At 42.9% G+C, this 19,557-nt stretch overlaps 2 protein-coding genes across 17 annotated transcripts; both read right to left on the reverse strand.

Moving 5' to 3' along the window:
- Nucleotides 1-77: 77 nt before the first annotated feature.
- Nucleotides 78-10,132, reverse strand: tmem269 (transmembrane protein 269). Of its 16 annotated transcripts, XM_035645926.2 has the most exons (9): nucleotides 9,773-10,090; nucleotides 8,497-8,544; nucleotides 7,464-7,512; nucleotides 6,304-6,353; nucleotides 4,768-4,915; nucleotides 3,937-4,034; nucleotides 2,594-2,737; nucleotides 2,275-2,475; nucleotides 78-1,361 (listed from the first exon to the last, which is right to left on the reverse strand). In XM_035645926.2, the coding sequence occupies exons 5-9, from the start codon at nucleotides 4,806-4,808 to the stop codon at nucleotides 1,252-1,254; spliced, it is 594 nt and encodes a 197-aa protein (XP_035501819.1). In that variant the 5' UTR covers nucleotides 4,809-4,915; nucleotides 6,304-6,353; nucleotides 7,464-7,512; nucleotides 8,497-8,544; nucleotides 9,773-10,090; the 3' UTR covers nucleotides 78-1,251. The 16 variants fall into 16 exon arrangements, with proteins under 16 accessions (XP_035501819.1, XP_035501818.1, XP_035501806.1 ...); XM_035645925.2 differs by lacking the exon at nucleotides 6,304-6,353 and having other exon boundaries at nucleotides 10,035-10,132; XM_035645913.2 differs by having other exon boundaries at nucleotides 4,768-6,353; nucleotides 9,773-10,097.
- A 687-nt stretch (nucleotides 10,133-10,819) lies between these two features.
- Nucleotides 10,820-17,998, reverse strand: si:dkey-205h13.2. The gene is made up of 12 exons (XM_035645899.2): nucleotides 15,655-17,998; nucleotides 15,539-15,563; nucleotides 15,398-15,428; nucleotides 15,277-15,306; nucleotides 14,826-14,997; nucleotides 14,302-14,405; nucleotides 14,041-14,212; nucleotides 13,833-13,936; nucleotides 13,293-13,473; nucleotides 13,086-13,189; nucleotides 12,437-12,611; nucleotides 10,820-11,931 (listed from the first exon to the last, which is right to left on the reverse strand). Exons 2-12 carry the CDS (start codon nucleotides 15,551-15,553, stop codon nucleotides 11,820-11,822), a joined length of 1,200 nt encoding a protein of 399 aa, XP_035501792.1. The 5' UTR covers nucleotides 15,554-15,563; nucleotides 15,655-17,998; the 3' UTR covers nucleotides 10,820-11,819.
- Between the last annotated feature and the right edge of the window lie 1,559 nt (nucleotides 17,999-19,557).

Consider the following 19,557-nt stretch of genomic DNA (forward strand, 5'->3'; position numbering starts at 1 on the left):
TCCCCATCACTTGTCCAAACACCCGCAGTGTTATGCCCCGATTCAGCCTGTGGTCAGAGAAGCACTGTGCAGGCGGGTTACGGTGATCCAGTGTGGATTTAATATTTATACCGCATCGCCTCTTAAAACAGAGGCAAACTCATGCATTGACAAAATAAAATCACACATAGCAGAAATACAGCAGATAATCTAACACGTCATTTCTTGGACAGAGTCACAACTTAGTGAAAAGCATGAAAACTAACTCAAAGAAAAACAAGTACCGTATTGACAAAAGTATACGGGGTTGGGGGGGGTCAGCTCGCTTTCACGTCAATTTTAAAGACACACGTTCCAACAGCAAATTAAATAATAACAGAATCATTATGTCCAAATGTTTCCTCAGGCCGGGTTCGAGATCCCAACTTAATGGGAAAAAAACCGTGGATTTTGAATTCATCCTGACCTGAATACCAAGAAAGTCCATTGGCCCCCGACCCCGATACAACCATTAAACAGATGTCAGTTGACAAAAACTTGTTATAGTGCTGTACGAACGCTCATGTTATAGATACACAAGACGGTGCATGGAATTTTGAATCTCAACTATTCTGCCCAGAACTCTCGTTGTAGACTCATGGATTAAAGGCCTTACACACTGAAGCACTCCCACAGTTAACTTGTTATCTCTATGCCAAACACTGTGGACATCCTAGTAGTGGTTATGATGCCCCGTGTGATTACAGAAATTAAACAAGAGGCAAAAAATATATATATATCGGAAAGGATTGCAAATATTTCTCTTTTTTTTGTTTTTTTCTCATTATCCTGTATGAAGATGTTGTGCCCTGCTACCACGTGCTCACAACGACGATGATGAAGATTGGATTAATACTGAATTAGGGAGATTTACACAGGAGATAAACCTGGTGAAAATTCAGTGTTTAGAACAAACTACCCGAGCCCCTGGCTTCAGTGAGAATGCAACAAAGACGGGCAAAGACGGAATGAAGGTAAATCCTTGCCAGTAAAAAAATTAAAATGTCCTTCCCATCCCCTCAATACAGCTCCCATTAGTCCAGGTTGGATCTCATCAAAATAAAGGTTAAAGAGAGAGCGTGTGTGTTCGCCTGCGGCGCATGAGCATGTTCGCCTGGAATCCTCCAACGGCAGCGAGGAGCAGCAGCAGTCTGGAAGCCCAAGTTCACCCAGATGGGGCCAGAGGTACGCCAACTGGGAGTTTTGGACAAAGCCAGCACAAACCCCTCCTTTTTACACTTTACTGCTCCAGAGGGACGTCGGGAACAAAATGTAGGAGATAGACCACAGCAGATAGTACACACAAGCAGGGGGGAAGGAAGAGCAGAACACCATGACAACTCCTGAAAATGTAAGAAAACAAATAAGAAAAATAAAGTTTAATGAAAAATTGCATGTGAAAAAAATCAACAGCTGCATGCATTTCCAGAAATATTGCGATTTAGGTCATTATACTCTGTAGAACTGTGCAAAGGGCACAGTGGTGCTTTGAGCCAAGTGCTAACCTCAGCATGCTGACATGTCCGCGGTGATAACAAGCTGAGGTTAAGCAGGTATTATAGTCAACGTAACCACATTCGCCAGCGTAAGCTGTTTTCAGACATAAGCATTTTAATTGGCGCTGCCAGACTCGGTCTGGATCCCCTCCATCGGGAAGTGAAAACTTGCCTGTCCAATCACAACCCATTATCTGATAATGGGCGGGGTTTAGACCGCGACGCGGGGAGAAGGTTGGGGGCTGGCGGGGAAAGCTCCGGAGAATGTCCGGACTTCAGTGAATGTCTGAAAGCAGCTATACTTTGGCCGGTCAACATATAAAATTAGCGCTGAGCGTAGTTTTCCACATATCTGGTCATAAATAAACAGTTTCATGGCAGTCAACCCAACGGTTGCTGGGAGATTTGAGTCCTGACCAGAGTGGGGGAGCGACCGACTGACTACGGTGGCTAAAAATAGCTCAATTGCAAACAGTTGACAGATACGTCTGTGGATCATTGAGGGTTATTGAGTTGTTGAGGAACTTATTTCATGCTGCTTTATGCCGCACAAACTAAAATCTGCTCACCTCTATTCTTTTCTTGTGGTGGCAGAAGTTTCAGCGACGGATATGTAAAATCGTCTGCTCATAGAAAATCAACTGCATTTGCTAAAAGCCCAACCGCGTGCAGATTATCTGTTTAGCTCCAGTCAATCATTAATCTCAACAGTATTGGGGGTTTTCCCCAAGCCACAGGGTTTTTTGAAAAATGGCCTTACCTCCAGCGTAAACTACTTTCTTCCAGGCCTGGGACTCCAGCACCCTATCGTGGGGGTAGAAGTTCTGACTGATCATGAAGAGGATCAAGGCCACTGCGATGACGCGCAGCACGGCCATGTTCCCCCCCGACAGCAGTGAGGCACTGGCCAGGATGGCGGAGGAGTAGAGACAGGGCAGGCCGCGGTACATGAACGGGATTCCTATAAGGACACAAACAAACATAAAAGTGTGAGCGAGGCCGATGGGAGAGACAATGAGGAAACCCCTCGGACAATATCACTGCGGGACGCAGCAGCGCTACATCTTTGGTTTACCTACCGCTTGAGAAGAAACAGAGGCGGACGAACACAGACAGGACGTAGCACACGCACAGGATGTTGTCCAGCAGGTCCGGTGTCCTCAGGAGCAGCGACGTGGCAATCCCGAACGTCGTGAAGTCGGCAAAATCATCGAGCTTGGCACCTGCGCGCGAAAAGGAACAAGAAGCGAATGTGAGGTTTGTTCTGAGGAATGACGAGTTCCAGACAGGCAGAACTGAAAGTATTGTTGACGGGATAATCTCATATAGTCAAGACTTGAAGTTTTTTATAAATGCTGAGGTAAAATATGTTGTCATCTCTTTAATATGGTCCCGGGCTAATGTTACCGACCAAGGCTGGATTATGGACAGGGCCAGTGGGGCCCAGTGACCCGGGGGCCTCGGACTGCCAGGGGGCCAAAAGACATGTTCCCCGGGGCCTCTCACGGGACCATGACCCGGCCCAGTTACCGACACGTGATTGTGGCGTGGAGCGGGTATTTGGCAAAAAAAAACAACCTCCAAGTGGAAATTTCAGTGTCAGCCCAACAGGCACCCGTTCTATCAACAACATTCTCCACTGCCCTGTCCCTTTATCCCCCAGGAGCACGGAGCATGTTTTCAGCGGATGACGATGAGGTGATTCAGGCCGCGGCTCGAGCGAACCGACGAGGTGGAATTCCACAGGCCGGGGTCAACAATTTTAGAAATTTCAGATATGCAGAGAACCCAAAGCAACGGGGATAAAATGGACAATTGGAGCGTGATCCCTGTGGAATTAGGCTGCTTAATCAGAAAGTGATTGTTCATTTGACAAAAATACGCGGGGGGGGGTGGGGGGTCAAAACAACATCCACCTGCAAAGTCATGCAGAAAAAAAAAACCCTGTCGGGACACAAAGCCCCGTGAAATGTGCAGCCAACGGTGAATTGTGATGCACCTGGGAGCTATTTTGGGATCCTGAGAAAATGTGAACTTGCACACTGGGAGCGGCTGCTTGTGTCTCCTGATGAATGGTGCTGTGATCCTTTGAAAACACACATCGCCAGTGGTTCACTCTGGCCGCTGCGATTTAAGGGCGAATATCCTGTCATTTACATGCATAGCTAAACCCCTGAAATCTGTAACATGGAGAATCTTTAGGAAGAGAGAAACTTAAAGCTTGGATTACGTGACATACAATATGAACGACTCTTCTCTTGGAGACATTGTAAGGCAGTCCAGAGTTTCATTTTACGTCTTCCCCTTTGTTTGCGACTTGGCGTGACCAAATAAGAATGTCCAGACAAAGGACTGTGCAGGAAGCTGTGCCAGCATCCCGGCGGGAGTCTATCTTTGGTGGTGACCACAACACTACACTTACCCAGTGCAGAGCAGGCGCCGAGTCGCCTGGCAACTGCTCCATCTGCCAAGTCCAGCAGGTAGCCAATCAGAACCAGCCAACATGCAGCATGATGGTGCCTGGGCAAACGCAAAAAACGAGTAGCAACCCATTTAAAGGCGTAAAATACATTGTCAGCTTTCTTGCAAGTAGAAAAGGGTGAAACTTGTGCTGTCGGATAGATTTCAACAGTCTAATAAATAATGTGGAATAATTGTCTTTCTGCTGCAGAGTCCAGGTTTCCTGACCGGTGCCTCTTTACACTAAGTCTAGTGGAGTCATCACTGTGAGCCTTATTAGCTGTACGGTGGCCCAGTAAGGCAGAACATAACAGCACAGGGAGGAAAATTAACAGATAAGGAAAACATAAATAATTATTTGAAAAAAGCACAAAAATATTTCACAAAATAAATTAAATTTGGCGTCGTGTTTTCTCAAATGTCACGTTCCCTGTATTGTTCACTTATATTCTCTCATGTGTTTTCAGTGACATCTTGTTTCAAGTTTTGTTGTTTTCTATATTTGTTAATGAATTTATTGTGTTTTCTCTGACGCTTTAGTGTAGTTGTTGGGTTTCCTGGTATGTCAATGTGTTTTGTGAAGTCTATTTTTCTATTTCATTTGTATCATCCAATTGTGCCACCGTGATTGGTTACAAGAAAGATGGGGGGAACCTTCAATTTTATTTTTTTGGTCCACATTTTTCCACACAGTTATTTTAGATTACACTTTTTATTTCCTTGTCCAATCCTGCAGCTAAGCTTGACTAATGCGTCAAATGGTACAATCCAGAGACGGCGTGTGTTCACTCACCCTGCGAGACTGCTGAGGATGGAGGCCATGCCCATGACCATGTTGGCGACTGACAGAGCGTTCGCCGCATTTTTGCGCGCAAACTCCTTGATCTGGAGCCCAGTGGCCTGATCGCTCAGAAAGAGCTTGTTGGTGCACTGGAAGAAACCTGAGATCACACAACAGCGGCAGTTAGTAGTTGTCTGTGTTGCGTCCATAACCGCTGCTGTGGCTTAAGAGAACAGCTAAGTCCCTACTATGGTTTGCGTGAGCATACCAGCTGACCTGTCGATGAATGAGTCTGACTAGGAACTGTCTACTGATTATATCCCAGATTGAGTCAATCTTCAGTTCAGGTGAGAGGAAAAAAGGGATGCAAAAAAAAATTCTGACTGTAATCTTAAAGATTTACCAGTCACACATAAGCTGTTTACCATCTAGTGGGAATCCATGTCTATTTTTTCAAACACTTGCATTTTTTTTTTTTTACCTAAAAATAAAACTATGAATCTGAAACCCGTCTTATGTAAAAGAAGTGTCACTTACCAAGGCGTACGTTTATTGGCTGGAGATCAACCTTACGATACATTCATCCATTTTCAGATCACTAAAATGCATTTGTTACTGTACATTCATTCAATAAAGGGGTTTCACAGCCTCCAGCATGCAACATTAAAGAGTGACTCATTACATCATCATCATCACTTTATGCATAATTTCATACATAATTTAACTTTAACTAGGGAAAACAAAATGTCCACAGTGTCATGCATTATCAACTTCAATTAATATTTAGAAAGGAAAAAAATGAAATAAAATAAAAAGGTTAAAAAGGATCAAATATGTGAACATGATGCATGTGAAGTGTTATAGCACTCAAACTTATCAGGGGGTCAAATACACACAAATGCTGGTGTGAGGATCAAGCTATGGACATTTAGAACTCTACCACATACACCACTGGCTACAGTGAGCGTGAACTGGAGCTACTGCACTGACACAAGGACGAGGCAGCGGCTCTCACACAGCCAACTGCTCAAATCTATCCATAACCACATCAGCCCGGGCTTTAATGGAGATTGTGGTGTAAAGATAAAAATCTGCAACCTCACCTGGTTTCCGTGTCTTTTTTTTAAACATAGTACATACTCAATAGAAATAGAAATATGTTTGCTTTCAGTACAATTAGTAAAAAAAAAAAAATTTGACTTATTACTTGATATGTTTCGTTGTACTAAAAATGTGCTCTATAAAAAAAAAAGCTACATTCACTAACTGAGTCAGCGCGATGGAATGACGGCTGACTCTGACTCACTCCAGCCAAACACTTTGCCTCTCCCTCCCACGAAGCTGTGATGTTTTCTAAGACAAATCTTTGTTTCCTGTCTGCCTCTGCTTCTTTTCTTTTCTTTTTCTTTTCTCTCAAGTCATAGTACTGTCCAGGACAGTGTGCACAGACAATGACCTGCAATTTTTTTTTTTTTTTTTGGGGGGGGGGGGGGGGTATTTATCTTTTTTAAATGTTGCAGTAGCAACCCTTCCAAGTGTTTTTTTCACCCTGAACTTCCTGTGAGTCCAAAGCCAGACGAGTTCAAGAGACTCTTCATCTGAAAGAAAACAGCGTATGAGACACAGCACAGAGCCAACATTAACTTACACTTTTTTTTTCACTTGACAGCAGGCTTTGTTACCTCTCACTTTGGACTTTGACACAAGTTATAACATTGTGCTGAAAAAGGAAAATTGCTGAGCTGACCAACTTTAAAAAAAAGAATCATTTCAATTGGTAACACACAAATGGATTAAGTTTGTTCAACTTAAAGATATGAAGTTAAAACAATTGATAACTTTAATTTGAACAAACTTAATTCATTGCCAATTGAAGTTAAACAAAAGTATTTACATTTTAAGCAATTTTCTTTTTTCAGTGACATTTTAAAGATTGTCTGAAAAATAAATTCATGGGAAATCAAAGCACATCATAGAAAACAGTCACCGTCTGCATTTTTTAATGACAATCATGTAATTGCAAAATTTGCTACATGAATAATCAGGTTCATTAACTTTTGCCACAAGAGCCTTGGTCTGAGGGGTGACGGAGCTTGCTGTCAAGATTCACTCTGGTCACTAATAAAAAAAGAAGATAAAGCCAGAGGCAAACACACTGTCAAATTTCAAGCAGGGCTCTATTTCTGGATTGCTGCCTAAAGAGTGCAATGCATGATGGGAAAGCCCTTGTTATGTAATGCCCTGCCATGTTACTTGGTAACGACTAGCGAGACCAAACATAAAACAAGGAAAACAATTCACAACTGGGATAATTCAAAGTGAACTTGTAACACAATCAATACTATTTACTGCACATTTAAGTGTTACCGTGTTTTAGGATAATGACATAATATGAAAAAATATAAAATTGAATTATAAATAATGCACATCGTGTCATAGGGGATTCAATCCTATATATACAAGTAACATAATCTAATATATTATCCAACCATTAAACACTACCCTCAACTACCCCCGTGATTAAATTCATAAAAATAAATCATTTATACCACTTAATTCTGTCCAAGCATCTATAAAAATCCCTCAGCAAATTAGCGGCTGTTCCCTCCTCCCCAATTTAATCTGCTCGGCTTTAATCTCTGACACCCATGTGCATGTAGGCATAGAGTAATCCAGATTAAAGGTGAGATTGAGAAACGTGTACCTACCAGAGGATGGAGTCAGGAGGATCATGATTGTCTCTGGCTCACAGCACAACTGCAGAAAGATTAAAAATAAAACAAGAAGAAAATAAAATCCCACATGACATTACATTGATCTATACATGCAACATATCACTTTAAAATGATAATTAACACTACTAAAACTTCCTAATCTGTCTTTAATAAGGTCATATTTGGCGGCCATTTGTCTTCACAGTTAGCAATACTTACTTACATATACATACTGCAAATTAAATACTGCACTCTTTATATTTATTTTCCTCATTCTTCTGTATTTTTTTACCCCCCTACATTCCCACCTACCTACCTACATACCTAGCTACCTACCCACTGTACATACCTACCTACCTACCACCTACCTAACCTACATACCTACCTACCTACCTACCTACCACCTACCTAACCTACATACCCACCTACCGACCTACCTAGCCACCCTACATACCTACCTACCTACCTACCTACCTACCCAGACTACCTACCTACCTACCCAGACTACCCACCTACCTACCCAGGCTACATACCTACCTACCCAGGCTACATACCTACCTACCCTACATGCCTACCTTCCACCTACCCACCCTACATACCTACCTACCTATGTAACCACCCTAAATACCTACCTACCTACCTACCTTCCTACCCACCTACTTACCTACCTACCTATAATTACAAGCTGTGAGTATGAATCCAAAAGGATATTTAAGTCTGGAATGTCCCTCATGTTGTACTAATGGGTTGCTAATCTATTTTTTGAATATATTAATCTACTAATTTCATTTAATACATGAAGGAGAGTCATTTCTATTCATTATTATTTGTATCATTGATTTCATTATCATTATTGCAAGTCTACATCAGAGGAAAAAAATCTCATCTTCAATAACATGAATCATTAATAGATCAGGGAATTGATACACAGGTGTGCAAATAATACATGCTTTTTCCCATTTTCCTCTTAATATACTTTAAAATCATCAGAAGACACAATATTATATCAGAAAACATGCAACTTCACCTTTAAATTGCTTCCCAATGTCAACGTAGTCCAGTCCAATGGAACTTTCTTTAAATTCCATTCCATTATATTGCAGAGTATATTTACAAACAGAATAAGGGGGAGAAGAAACGTTTATATCATATTTATAGCCATATGTCGAATGCCTCCCGAGTCGTTTCAGTCTACTTCTGCCTCAGAAACCAGTTGCTGCTGTTCACTCCACGGCCGCTCAGCAGGGGCCTTGTAAAACGCAACGCACTATCCTCCGCGCACTGCAGTCAAGACGGCCTGCGACGTCGAGTGTATACACTGGGCATTACGGTAAAAGCCGTACGAAGTGATTTCAGAATAAAAAAAAAAGAAACCTTTTTGAAAAATATAGACATTCAGAGATTGAACTTAAATCGATGAATATGAATTGTGACAAAATTTCAGAACATTCATGGGGGTGGTGTACTATCGGTCTGAGGTGGAACCGGCCTATGAAAAAGTTTTTCCTTTTCCATTCTAATCTGAAGTTAATGGGGACGATGGCTCATTATATTGTATTTTCAAGGGCTTTCATTTTGAAATTTACACATAAGAACATCCTGAAATTGTCTCAGTGACTCTACAAAATGGAACTGGTGTGTGGAAACAGGAAGTTTCATTTTTAATTTTAATCTTTTTGGCCTTTTTATTAATTTTTTTTTTAATGACACTATCAGAATGTGCCGAAATTGTCTGGAGTTCACATTTCAACATTCAATGGTTTAGTTTTTAATCTCTGAATGTCTCTCTCTCTAAATATGTATATATATACATATATATATATATATACACACATATATATGTATATATATGTGTGTATATATATATATATATATATTCAGGAACAGTTTCATTTATTGTGAAATCGCTTCTTACGGCCTTTACCGTAATGCCTAGTGTACACACACGTGCCTCCAAAAACCAACATGGGTGCCGCTAGCTTGACTTTGTGTGTTTTTTTAAAAAACACACAAAGTCGCCCGCCGCAGCCTCAGCACCAGTCCGCTATTATCGTCTTTCTGCACAAAAACACATCTCCCGACGCGCAAGGAGCGGCGTCTAAAAAGTGACGTGCGCAGATGCGGACCAACACCCCAGCAGCATCTCTTTGCACAACTGCGTCACAATTTAACAGTCGGGCAAAAAAAAAAAGTGCGCATCAGACGCTGTAATCTGATGTGGGAATTCTTTTTCTTTTTTCTTTTTTTTTTGCAATTGACATCACACAGACAAAAAGGAGAAAACAAATGCATTGTCATCTTACCTGAGGGAGGAGAGAATGTCCACAGATTACAGACTGAGTTTACGCAAATCAGAATTGGGGAGACGTCTGGAAAAAAAAACGCGTGCGCACTCGTCAAACAAACGGTCTTCGTCGCTTTCTTTATTTCCTTTTCTTTTTTTGTGTGTGTGTGTCTTTCCTGTCTGGCGCGCGCACTCGTGTTGTTTGTCGCGCGTGTCTGTGACTCGCGTGTGTCCGGTCGCCGCGTCGCGGGAACAGAGAGGAGACGTCGAGGCCGTTTTACCTGTCACAACTCCGCAGCCGCTTCTTTTGCTGTCTCCTTTTTCCTTTTTTTTTTTTTTTTATTTCAGCGCGTCCTTTTAAAGACCAAGGGTAAATGCGCTGGAATATTCCACCGGAAATGACGTCTCCGAGCGGCACCAGTGATTTTCCAAAATGTTGTTGGTATTTATTTTAATTATTTTTGGTTGGTCCGATGGCCACCACCTACCGCCACATGTGCTTATAATAATCATACGGACAGTTCGTGGATGACTGACAGTATTGCACAGGAAATTACATGTAGGACTCATTCAACCCTGAGTTTGCAAACAAACAAAAGCTGCTGAGATAAAACAATATACTATTGTTTTTAGCTATATTACTATTATTATTACTATTATTATTATAATTATAACTATTATAATAATTATTATTACTATTATCGTATGAATGTTGTGAATAAGTGCAACAAGACAACAAAGTCACATTTGAGCATCACAATCACCAGTTCCTGTTAAATTAATGCTGCACAACATTCTCATTATGGCTTTTTTTTGCACAGCTATGATCATAAGGTAGCTCAAACTGCACCCATGAGGAACTTGAACATCGTGTCCCCTTTGGCTTCGCCTGTGAAACAATGAACAAAACAAACTGCCTCCATGAACACATCAAGTTGACGTTGCCACATCGGTCTATTGTTTAGTCCTAATTCCCGTGAACTGGGAGGATACCTGTAATAACCTGTCCTGCGCCTCGGGGGGGAAGATTACTGTACTGATGAAACACCAGCGAGTGGAGTTTGTCCTGGTCTGACCTTGCTGTCTACACCTGTAGTTACAGTCACACATTACTCCATGTAATAAATAAATAAAAGACTAACGTGCCGGCATTTGATCATCAATAATTCACCAGTGAGAAGTGTTACTGATCAGAGTTATTAAAGTGAAGTGAAGCTTCCACTCGTCCTTTGTCAATAAAGGTGCAAGATCCACCGTCTTGTGAAATAGAGTCCCTGTTTATTCATGCGTTCAGTGAACGTAAATCCACGGGACCCGTGGATTTGCACTTAATATAGAACTGTAAAAAAAATATATATAAACCATTAAATCTCTCTGTGTTAAGTTCACAGAACATTGTCGATGTAAGATGAATCAAATTATTACTGTATGTGTCTCCTGTCACCATGGCATCTGTCAAACATTTACACAGATTGGTACAAACAGGAAGAATAAAGGGAATTTTTTTATTTTTTATTAAAACATAAAAATGTGTTTTGTCTTCAAACAGACGTCTCTGTCTGCTGTTTACAGTAATCAACTGCAAGGTGTTAACTTGTTAACTGCTGATTTCCTGGTTATTTTTCAACAGCAATTCTCCTCTGTGGTTTGGGGATCTGGATATTTACTCACTGTCCACTATGCAATGTCCATGCCCTTATTGTAAATATGCATCATTTAACTAATGAACCAAGAGACATCCATGCCTCTAGGGAAGTGGCCCTCTTGTCCACAGGCATGTGAAGGCAAAATAAAAAAAAACTACAAGGGGAAATAATCTGCAATTTTGATATTTTCTTCTTTATGACGAGATGCATTCATTCACATTGTAAAAAAAAAATAGTCCATAAGAATAAATCCTGCTTCATGTGTCTTTGCTATTGTACGTTACTGGGAATGGAACCAAATTGTCAAAGACAAATCTGGTATATTATAGGTTAGTGATTTTACATTTTCTCCCTTGTTCTGTGACTACACATCCTCCACTGATGGCAAATCTCCCACACAATATTTTAAAATCAATTTTTTCATTCTTTGCAGAAATCCAAAGGGCAAGTGAAGCGGACCTTGTAGTCGTGGCAGCGTCTTCCTCCGGGCTGCTCGGCGTTCACACAGGCGAAACCACTGGTGGCGTCGTATCTGCAAGACATACAATAAGGTCACCGGGTCAAAGGGGCACGTCACCAAACTCTTTTTTGCACGTGAAGTTTAAGCTTCATCTCCATCTTTGGACACCGCAAACTGAAATCAATCTTGAGGTGTGGGTGTGTGAAAAGACGTGTGTGGTTACCAGCCGAGGAGGATCTCATGACAGACAACATCCAGCTGCATTGTGGGGGTTGTAGGACCCAAGGCTCTTAGACTTATTTCAGACTAAAGTCAGGATATTTTTGACCATTTCCTTTTTATCAACCTGTCAATCATGAGATTAGCCTAGCTTAGCATGAAGACTACAGAAACCGGTCTCCTCAACTGTTACAGAGATTTGACCTGTCTGTCTATGCATACTATCTTTTTTTGTGGTACTAATCATATGTTTAACACACTTTTCTAAGTGGTTTCTCAGAGGGGACTTAAGAGTTCCTGTCAAGAACGGTCATGGTCACCGGACACGCCCCCCCCCCCGTCGAGTCCCGCAACTCACACTTGAAGGACGTCGTCCGTCTTGTGCGCAGGGACGCCCGCCAGTGTCACGGCCTCGATGGCCACGGGCTGGGTGCAGAGCCGACCGGGAGCGTAGAGCATCTGCAGCTGGAGGAGGGTCTCGTAGTCCCCTTCCCCGGTGGGGTCGTCCACGTCGAACCAGCGCGTCCTGCAACCTGCAAAGACACGGAGACGCTGAGCTCCTGACACCGGCTCTCCGATTCAGACTTTTTAAAAACTCGGGTGGTGGCATTTGCTTCGTCAATACTTTGTGCATCTTTAGATCTCAAGACATTGTTACTTGTAAAGGTTTTGGACCCGAGTTCAGTCTCTGCCTTGCCTCCACATAATTAAAACCTCTAGAACTGCTCAGGTCCGCTTAGTGTAATAAAACAAAAGAGAGGGAATCTGCATTCACTTATTATAATACGCGTAGCTGGGAGTGACTTCCCAAAGATCTCGGATGTCCAACAACTCCGCTGGCTGCTCTTAAAAACGGGCTCAGATATGGATATTGAAGATTTGATTGTGTTTTTTTGGTCCTGGGCCTTTCACGTGAGGCCCTTTGAATTGCCTCCGTGCAATTAAATGGGCTACTGTGTATGAATAAACTTGGCCAAATGAAACGTACCCGCACCATGAGAACTCACCCTGACAGAAGTCTGAAGGACAGGTCAGCGTGACTTGATAATCCTCGCAGCGTTTGCCCCTTTGTTTTTCGTTGATGCACGCGAACCCAAAAGTAACGTCATAGCTACAAAAGCAAGAGAAAAGGACAAATCGTGAATGAATCGTTCAGAGTCCCACCTGAACTCGCATTGTTTGATATCAAAACAACGACGTGGGGGGTTTTTTACGAGAGGAAGGTGTCTCCAGTGTGCTCGGCGGATATCCCCGCCGTGGTCTTGGCCTCGATGCCGATTGGGTTTCCGCAGACCTGACCGGGGAAGGTTCTCGTCAGCTGATGAATGGACTCCACGTCCCCCTCGTCCGACGAGTTGTCGCCGTTCACCCACCGCGTCCGACACTGCTCGGACACTGAGCAAGGGGCAAATGTGTGAAGCTCCGGTGTTGCGTTTGTGAATCCTTATATGGGTGTGTGTGTGTGTGTGTGTGTGTGTGTTTTCTTTAGGGTTATTATAATGATGATGTGACAGATACTCATTTTTACAGAAGAAAAAGAAACGCAAAAGCCACAATGTGTATAGGACGTCTGGCAAAAGCCGACGTGCAGCCTCAGTCGCTGACTGAGATTTATTCACATTGACAGTGTTGGACACGGTCCCTCTGTTCAAGGCCACTTCACCAGTCTACACGGGCACTCACAGGCTCCTGTGAGTATCAAGAAAAGAGCTAGAGATCATTGAGTTCAGTCTAGAAGGGGAAACAAGACCCACCTTGACAGAACTCCTCGGGACATGTGAACCTGACCCGGTAGTCTTCGCAACTCCTGCCCCGCTGTTCCGCATTCACACAGGCGAAGCCGTAGGCGGCATCGTAGCTGAAAAGACACAGAAGAGAGAGGGCAGCTGGCAGCACGTCCCTCCCCTCGCGGCCCCCTGGTTCGACGCAGCGGCTGACCCCGGGTGATGCCGTTCGTCTCACCTCAACAAGGCGTCCGACGTGTTGGAGGCAGGTTCCCCGGACACGGTCTGGACCTCGATGGCGATCGGCCGGGGGCACATTTCTCTGGGGTACATTTCGCGGAGGTCACTCAGGACCTCATAGTCTCCGTTTCCTGTGGGGTCATCGTGATCGAACCAGCGCGTCCTGCACCCTACAACCAATCAGGGATGTTATAAGGCAAAAAAAACAATATATATATATACATATATATATGTATATATATATATTTCAAACACATACCTGAGCAGAACTGTCCAGTGCAGGTGAACATGACCTTGTAATCCTCACACGGTCTCCATGTCTGTTCGGAGTTGAGGCATAAAAGGCCGCCTGTCGCACTGTAACTGCGAAACACAACCACTGAATGTTACACAGCTGATGAGGTAAGATAAGAGAAGATGAGGCAAGATGGCGTTGTGCAGTCTGATGGCTGATACACTTCACTGCCGCAAAGAAAGAAAGAAAGAAAGAAAGAAAGACAGGGAGAAAAAGCTCAGTCTTTGGCAAATGTGAACGTGCCTTTAGGGCACAGAAGACCGAACACGATAGAGGATCCACTTTATCCTATTAATATTCGCCAATATCAACTATTAGTTGCCGGGACTACAGCAACCCTCATTGTGTATTAGGAAGAAACATACATGTGTAGCTGTATAAAGAGTCACACGCAACAGTACGGTCTTGGAAAAAGTACCAGGCCATGATTAAACCACATCATGAACCACCGCCAGTCACACTAGATCTTTGTCATCTGCAGCGTTTACGTGTGGAAGATGTTGCCCGTGTGCTGCGACTTGACGCCCGACACGGTCTCAGCCTCCATGTCCACTGGACTGGAGCAGATCCGTGGCCAGTGCGTCCTCCTCAGGTCGGTCAGCAGCTCCGAGTCCCCGTCTCCGGACGCGTCCCCTTCGTCGAACCAGGCCGTCCTGCAGGCTGATAGAATATTGTGCATAGTACGATGGAATATGTACAGTGATGTACTTCAGTTTGTATTAATCACTTCATGGATGTTGTGCACAAGTGATGGACATTGGTCTTCTAGGGTTTCGGAGAGACAAAGTTTTTGGATTCAAAAGAAGAAGTAGAAAATAATTAAAGTTAACAGATTGCAGTCATGTAATCAGATTACATACACAGTTATAGGTACAGAAAATCTGTTGCTTCATTTAAAAAAAAAAAGAAGAAGACAAAAGAAGGTGAGGCAGGGCTTACTGTCCAGTGCAGTGGCCAAGAAGCAGAGGTCTGCAGGAATAGAGAAGTCGGATTAAAACCTTAATTTTAACGTCTGATAAATTAGTCCTGTATTAGAAATAATAATACAAAATATTTTTACTTGATAGTAGAAGACACCAGGTCGCAAAGCTCTAAAAGAACAGCAGAAAATCAAAAATGAGTCAAAAATGATTCAGCTTCATGAGATGCAACTTAAACTTCAAACAAAGCTTGAAAAAAAAAATGCACAAAATCAAAGTACCTGCGAGGCCGACATGATCCTGGCTCTGCCGATCGCGGGAAGAGAAAATATAACATTAAAAAAAAACGCATATATATTTAAGTCCCTTCAATAAATTGAAATACATTTTTACTCACAAAGATGATCACAGGTGGAGAAGTGTCTGTTTCTGTGGAGCTGCGACGCATGTATGTGAATAACATGGGATGGACACGGGGGGAATGTCCTTCTCCACTTCATCATCACCTTTACATTGTACATCCCACCCATAGGTCCGTTCCCCAGGCATCCTGGGTGTGTGTGTGTGTGTGTGTGTGTGTGTCTCCTGTTACTTGAGCCCATAATCATGTTCCTCGGTAAATTGTAAAGAAGCATTAAACTGCCACACAAACTCAAAACTCCTTTTCCAGGAAGTTCACGTGTGTCCTTGAGTCGCTTGAGTAGCCACATTGTGATCTTATGATTTATGACGTTGGCTGTGGTGTTTTAAGTAAAAAATGTAAAGCATTGGGAAGAAACGCGCACAATTACATTACATGAAAAGAATCATTAGAAATAGAAAATAAAAACAAGCTGAAGTAGAATAAGACAGGGGATAAGAATGACAAATTGTTTTATTCATAGAAGACTTGAAACGTCGATGTTTATACATTTTAGAAAGCGATTCAATGCAATAAAGGATGAAAATTCTAATTCTTAATTCCTATAACATTTCGCCTTCTGTTCACGTCTGAAAACCATGATTTTGAAATGCTTCGGGTGACTGTAACATTAAAAATGAACATTTTAAAGTAGTTTACTAGTCAAATCATGACCCGTATTACAGCAATGTAAATTACATTTGGTATCATTGATAAATGTTCCAAGATATATTCCAAATTCTTTAATGTCGGCCCTAAAAAAACAATATTTCTCTCTTCCCTTCACAAGAGACATCAAAACATATCATTTTTTGGCCTCATTTTGTTAAAAACTGGAAACGTTGGCAGCTAATTATGGATAAAACTGTCCTGTAAAAAAGAACTACAGAGGGATTTCTGCGCTGAAAAATATTGTAAGTTTCGCTCAATTTGACGAGTTCCGACACCAGGAAGTCTGCAACGTCTTTTGACAAAGAACAAGGATTTTAGATTTTGTCCTGCACCACTTCCTCAGGAGGGGATCACTCATCCATAATGATGACAGGGACCGACAACTTGAAGCTGTCAGACAGACCTGAAGGACAATAAGAACCTGAGATTCAATCTGGCAACACTTTCAACGCTTCTGAAATCATCTTTTGAATTATAGAATTTCTTTAAATCTCTTTTATGCATCCATCTTTACCAGTGTCATAGTCACGCCAACCCTGTGGTTTCATGTTCTTATGGTGGTGTTACTGTACATGAACATGGGATGTTGACTGGTGGAAATCAAGACGTTTGTCACTTTATGGTTTGAAGCCATGAGGGATTTAATTACACTTCCTGTATGAGCTTGACCCCCATGACAATACATACATCTCAATAATCCATTCAGTCCTGAATGTGGTGAAATAACTGATATATGACATGAAATAAAAGGGATTTCGGCGCATATCCAAACTCAAATGAGTCAAGTTTGTCGAAATTCTTTTCTTGAATCTGTGGGACTGTAGGACTTTGTGTCTCATGTGAACAAGGTGATGGCTCAGAGTCGGGGTCGGCCTGCATTGTGATTCGGGGGGCAGGTACGCGAGGACGTGAGCTCACCTGTTGAGGGACGGTCGCGTTTCCATAGGTAACAATTGAGTTGTCGGGCGAATAGCGACGCCTCAGGCCTGTCAGGCCCTAAGATGTCCCGGGGGAGAGGGTGTGCAATGACCAGGATTAGTGTCGAGTAACGGATCCTGTGACGCAGCAGTGACCCAGAGCCAAGGAGGGGACATGACCACGGGGGGGGGGATATGATATCAGACTGAGGAAAGACCCTCCCTGGGTCTAAATGACCACGTGTTTCAAAAACAAATGTTTTTCCTGCAGTATCATAAAACACGTGGCACCACAGGCTGAGTTGTACTGTGTCGTGAACTGATGTGTATAGAAACCCGTGGGGTGAAGAGAGAAAAAGATCCCAAAACAAAAACATTTACTGCTACATAATATTATTTAAAAAAAACAAACAAAACAAGAATGTGTTCAAATGTGCTTTAATGAGTGGCTGAAAAAAATATGTACAAAAGAAAAAATAATATATATATATATATATATATGAAAAAAAATCTACTTGGAAGGAAGGTCTTTAAAAAAAAATAAAGAATCTTCTTCTTTCTTTGGCTTCTGAGACTAAGGAACTTTTCAGTGTCATTTCTTAAAAGCAACTTTTCCAAAAAAAGAAAGAAAGGTAACACGTGTGTGGGGCAGAATACTGAAGATACACATTGGGTCTGATTTTAGATCGACGGTGCCGTGACTTCTCAATAATAGGACATTTTCTTACATAACCAAAACAATGTGAGCACGAAAGCTGGCTCTTAACTTTCCAAAACAGGCGCAGTAATGGGCCTGTCCTCTGGGGGCAGGGGATTAGAGAAGTCGCCTGGACAATGGACGAGTTGAAGACACAATGACGTGATTAGGTGCAAAGAATGAGAAAGACAAAGCTCCGTCTGCTGTAAAGAAACCTCGCAGCCAAGAGCAGCATCACGGCATCACGGTGGTGGGAGAAGAAGAGACTCACGAGATTAAAAATAGCACATGAATTTTGTTTTTAATTAAGAAACACCAAAGGGCAAAGGGCAAAGGGGGGTGGGTGGGTGGGGGGGGGGGGGGGGGGGGGGGGGGCGTGTCTTTTCAACACTGGAACAATGGAACAGTCAGGTCGTCCTGACGACGACAAAGTATTTCATACATGTTGCATTCGTGTTATTTGAGTTTATTTCTGCCAAACAGAAGGATAAAAAAAGAAAAGAAAAGGAAAAAGAAATAATTGCCATCATGAGTAAAAGTGCACCTCTCCTATTTCGTGGTGGCATGAAAACAAAAAGCGGCGGCAGTTTTCTAGACCAACTGTGCATCAGTGTATGAATGAAAGTCCAGTTTGGATCCGCTCTTCTCAGACACTGTGACAATAAATAATCCATTCATCGTTCTTTCTTCTCCATCAGGTGAATTATGAGACCAGTTTCCAAACCATTGGACCAAACAGCTCCACTCTGACATATTTAACCTTTTGATGGGGATTTCTGAGCAACTTCGGAGGAGAGGGGGCCGTATTCAAACATGTTGGGGGGGGGCGGCAAAGGGGGGTGTGGGAGGCAATACACAATAACCAGAAATGAAAAGAGATTAAAAAGCTCCTGTGAGTGTTCTAGAAGAGCAGAATTGAAACAAAAGCGCGGCGAAGGAGGCGAAGGAGCAAAAAAAAAAAACATAAAATAAATTAAAAACTCTAAGTGAAAGCATAGTGCGCACCTTTTTAGAATATTGATACAAATATTTGCTTTTAAGAAACAAAAACAAAAAGGGTGTTTGCGAACCCCCAGGGCTGTTGTCGCGGTGTGGTCGACCGTGGAGGCGGGCGAGCACGCTTCGTCGCGCTGGAGCTTCACACCCGGCGGTCGCAGCAGCTGCAGGAGTCGCCCACCGCATCACCGCCGAGACACGACCGAGTCCTGCTGCCGGCTCAGGACACAACCGGACAGAGCCACGGAGTTGCCGCGGCTCACGGAATTGGGCCTAACGCCACCAGACCTGACAACGAAGAAACGTCTTGGGGCAGTTCGGAGTGGGACGATGACACACACGCACACACACACACATGCACATTCAGGGGTGTAGCCCCAAATCCTGGTGGGCCAGACGACGGATTCTCATGCTGAGTCGTGATGGTAACGGGAGAGAGGGCCCTCGGACATCCTCTGCCATTTTTTGAAATACACGAACGCATTCAGACAATTTTTAATTTACGCTATGACACTAATTACTTAGAAAACACTCATTATAAACAAACAACCCCCCCCCCCCCCCCCCCCCCCCCGGCCCTGGGTAGTCTGTCCCCTTTCTCCCCCCAGTGCTACGCCC

The sequence above is a fragment of the Scophthalmus maximus genome, chromosome 3 (assembly GCF_022379125.1).
Source record: "Scophthalmus maximus strain ysfricsl-2021 chromosome 3, ASM2237912v1, whole genome shotgun sequence".
NCBI classification, from domain to species: domain Eukaryota; kingdom Metazoa; phylum Chordata; class Actinopteri; order Pleuronectiformes; family Scophthalmidae; genus Scophthalmus; species Scophthalmus maximus.

What these genes read in the sequence shown, in the direction of transcription:
- tmem269 (XM_035645912.2), bottom strand. Translation starts at nt 8,562, where the DNA reads ATGGAATGGAATTTAAAGAAAGTTCCATTGGACTGGACTACGTTGACA. An exon ending in ATCCTCAGCAGTCTCGCAGG is followed by an intron (nt 4,035 to 4,767) that starts GTGAGTGAACAC and finishes GCGTTTGCCCAG; the next exon opens with GCACCATCATGCTGCATGTT. An exon ending in GAAAGTAGTTTACGCTGGAG is followed by an intron (nt 1,362 to 2,274) that starts GTAAGGCCATTT and finishes TTACATTTTCAG; the next exon opens with GAGTTGTCATGGTGTTCTGC.
- si:dkey-205h13.2 (XM_035645899.2), bottom strand. An exon ending in TCCCGAGGAGTTCTGTCAAG is followed by an intron (nt 13,474 to 13,832) that starts GTGGGTCTTGTT and finishes CCCCTTGCTCAG; the next exon opens with TGTCCGAGCAGTGTCGGACG. An exon ending in ACTGGAGACACCTTCCTCTC is followed by an intron (nt 13,190 to 13,292) that starts GTAAAAAACCCC and finishes TTGCTTTTGTAG; the next exon opens with CTATGACGTTACTTTTGGGT.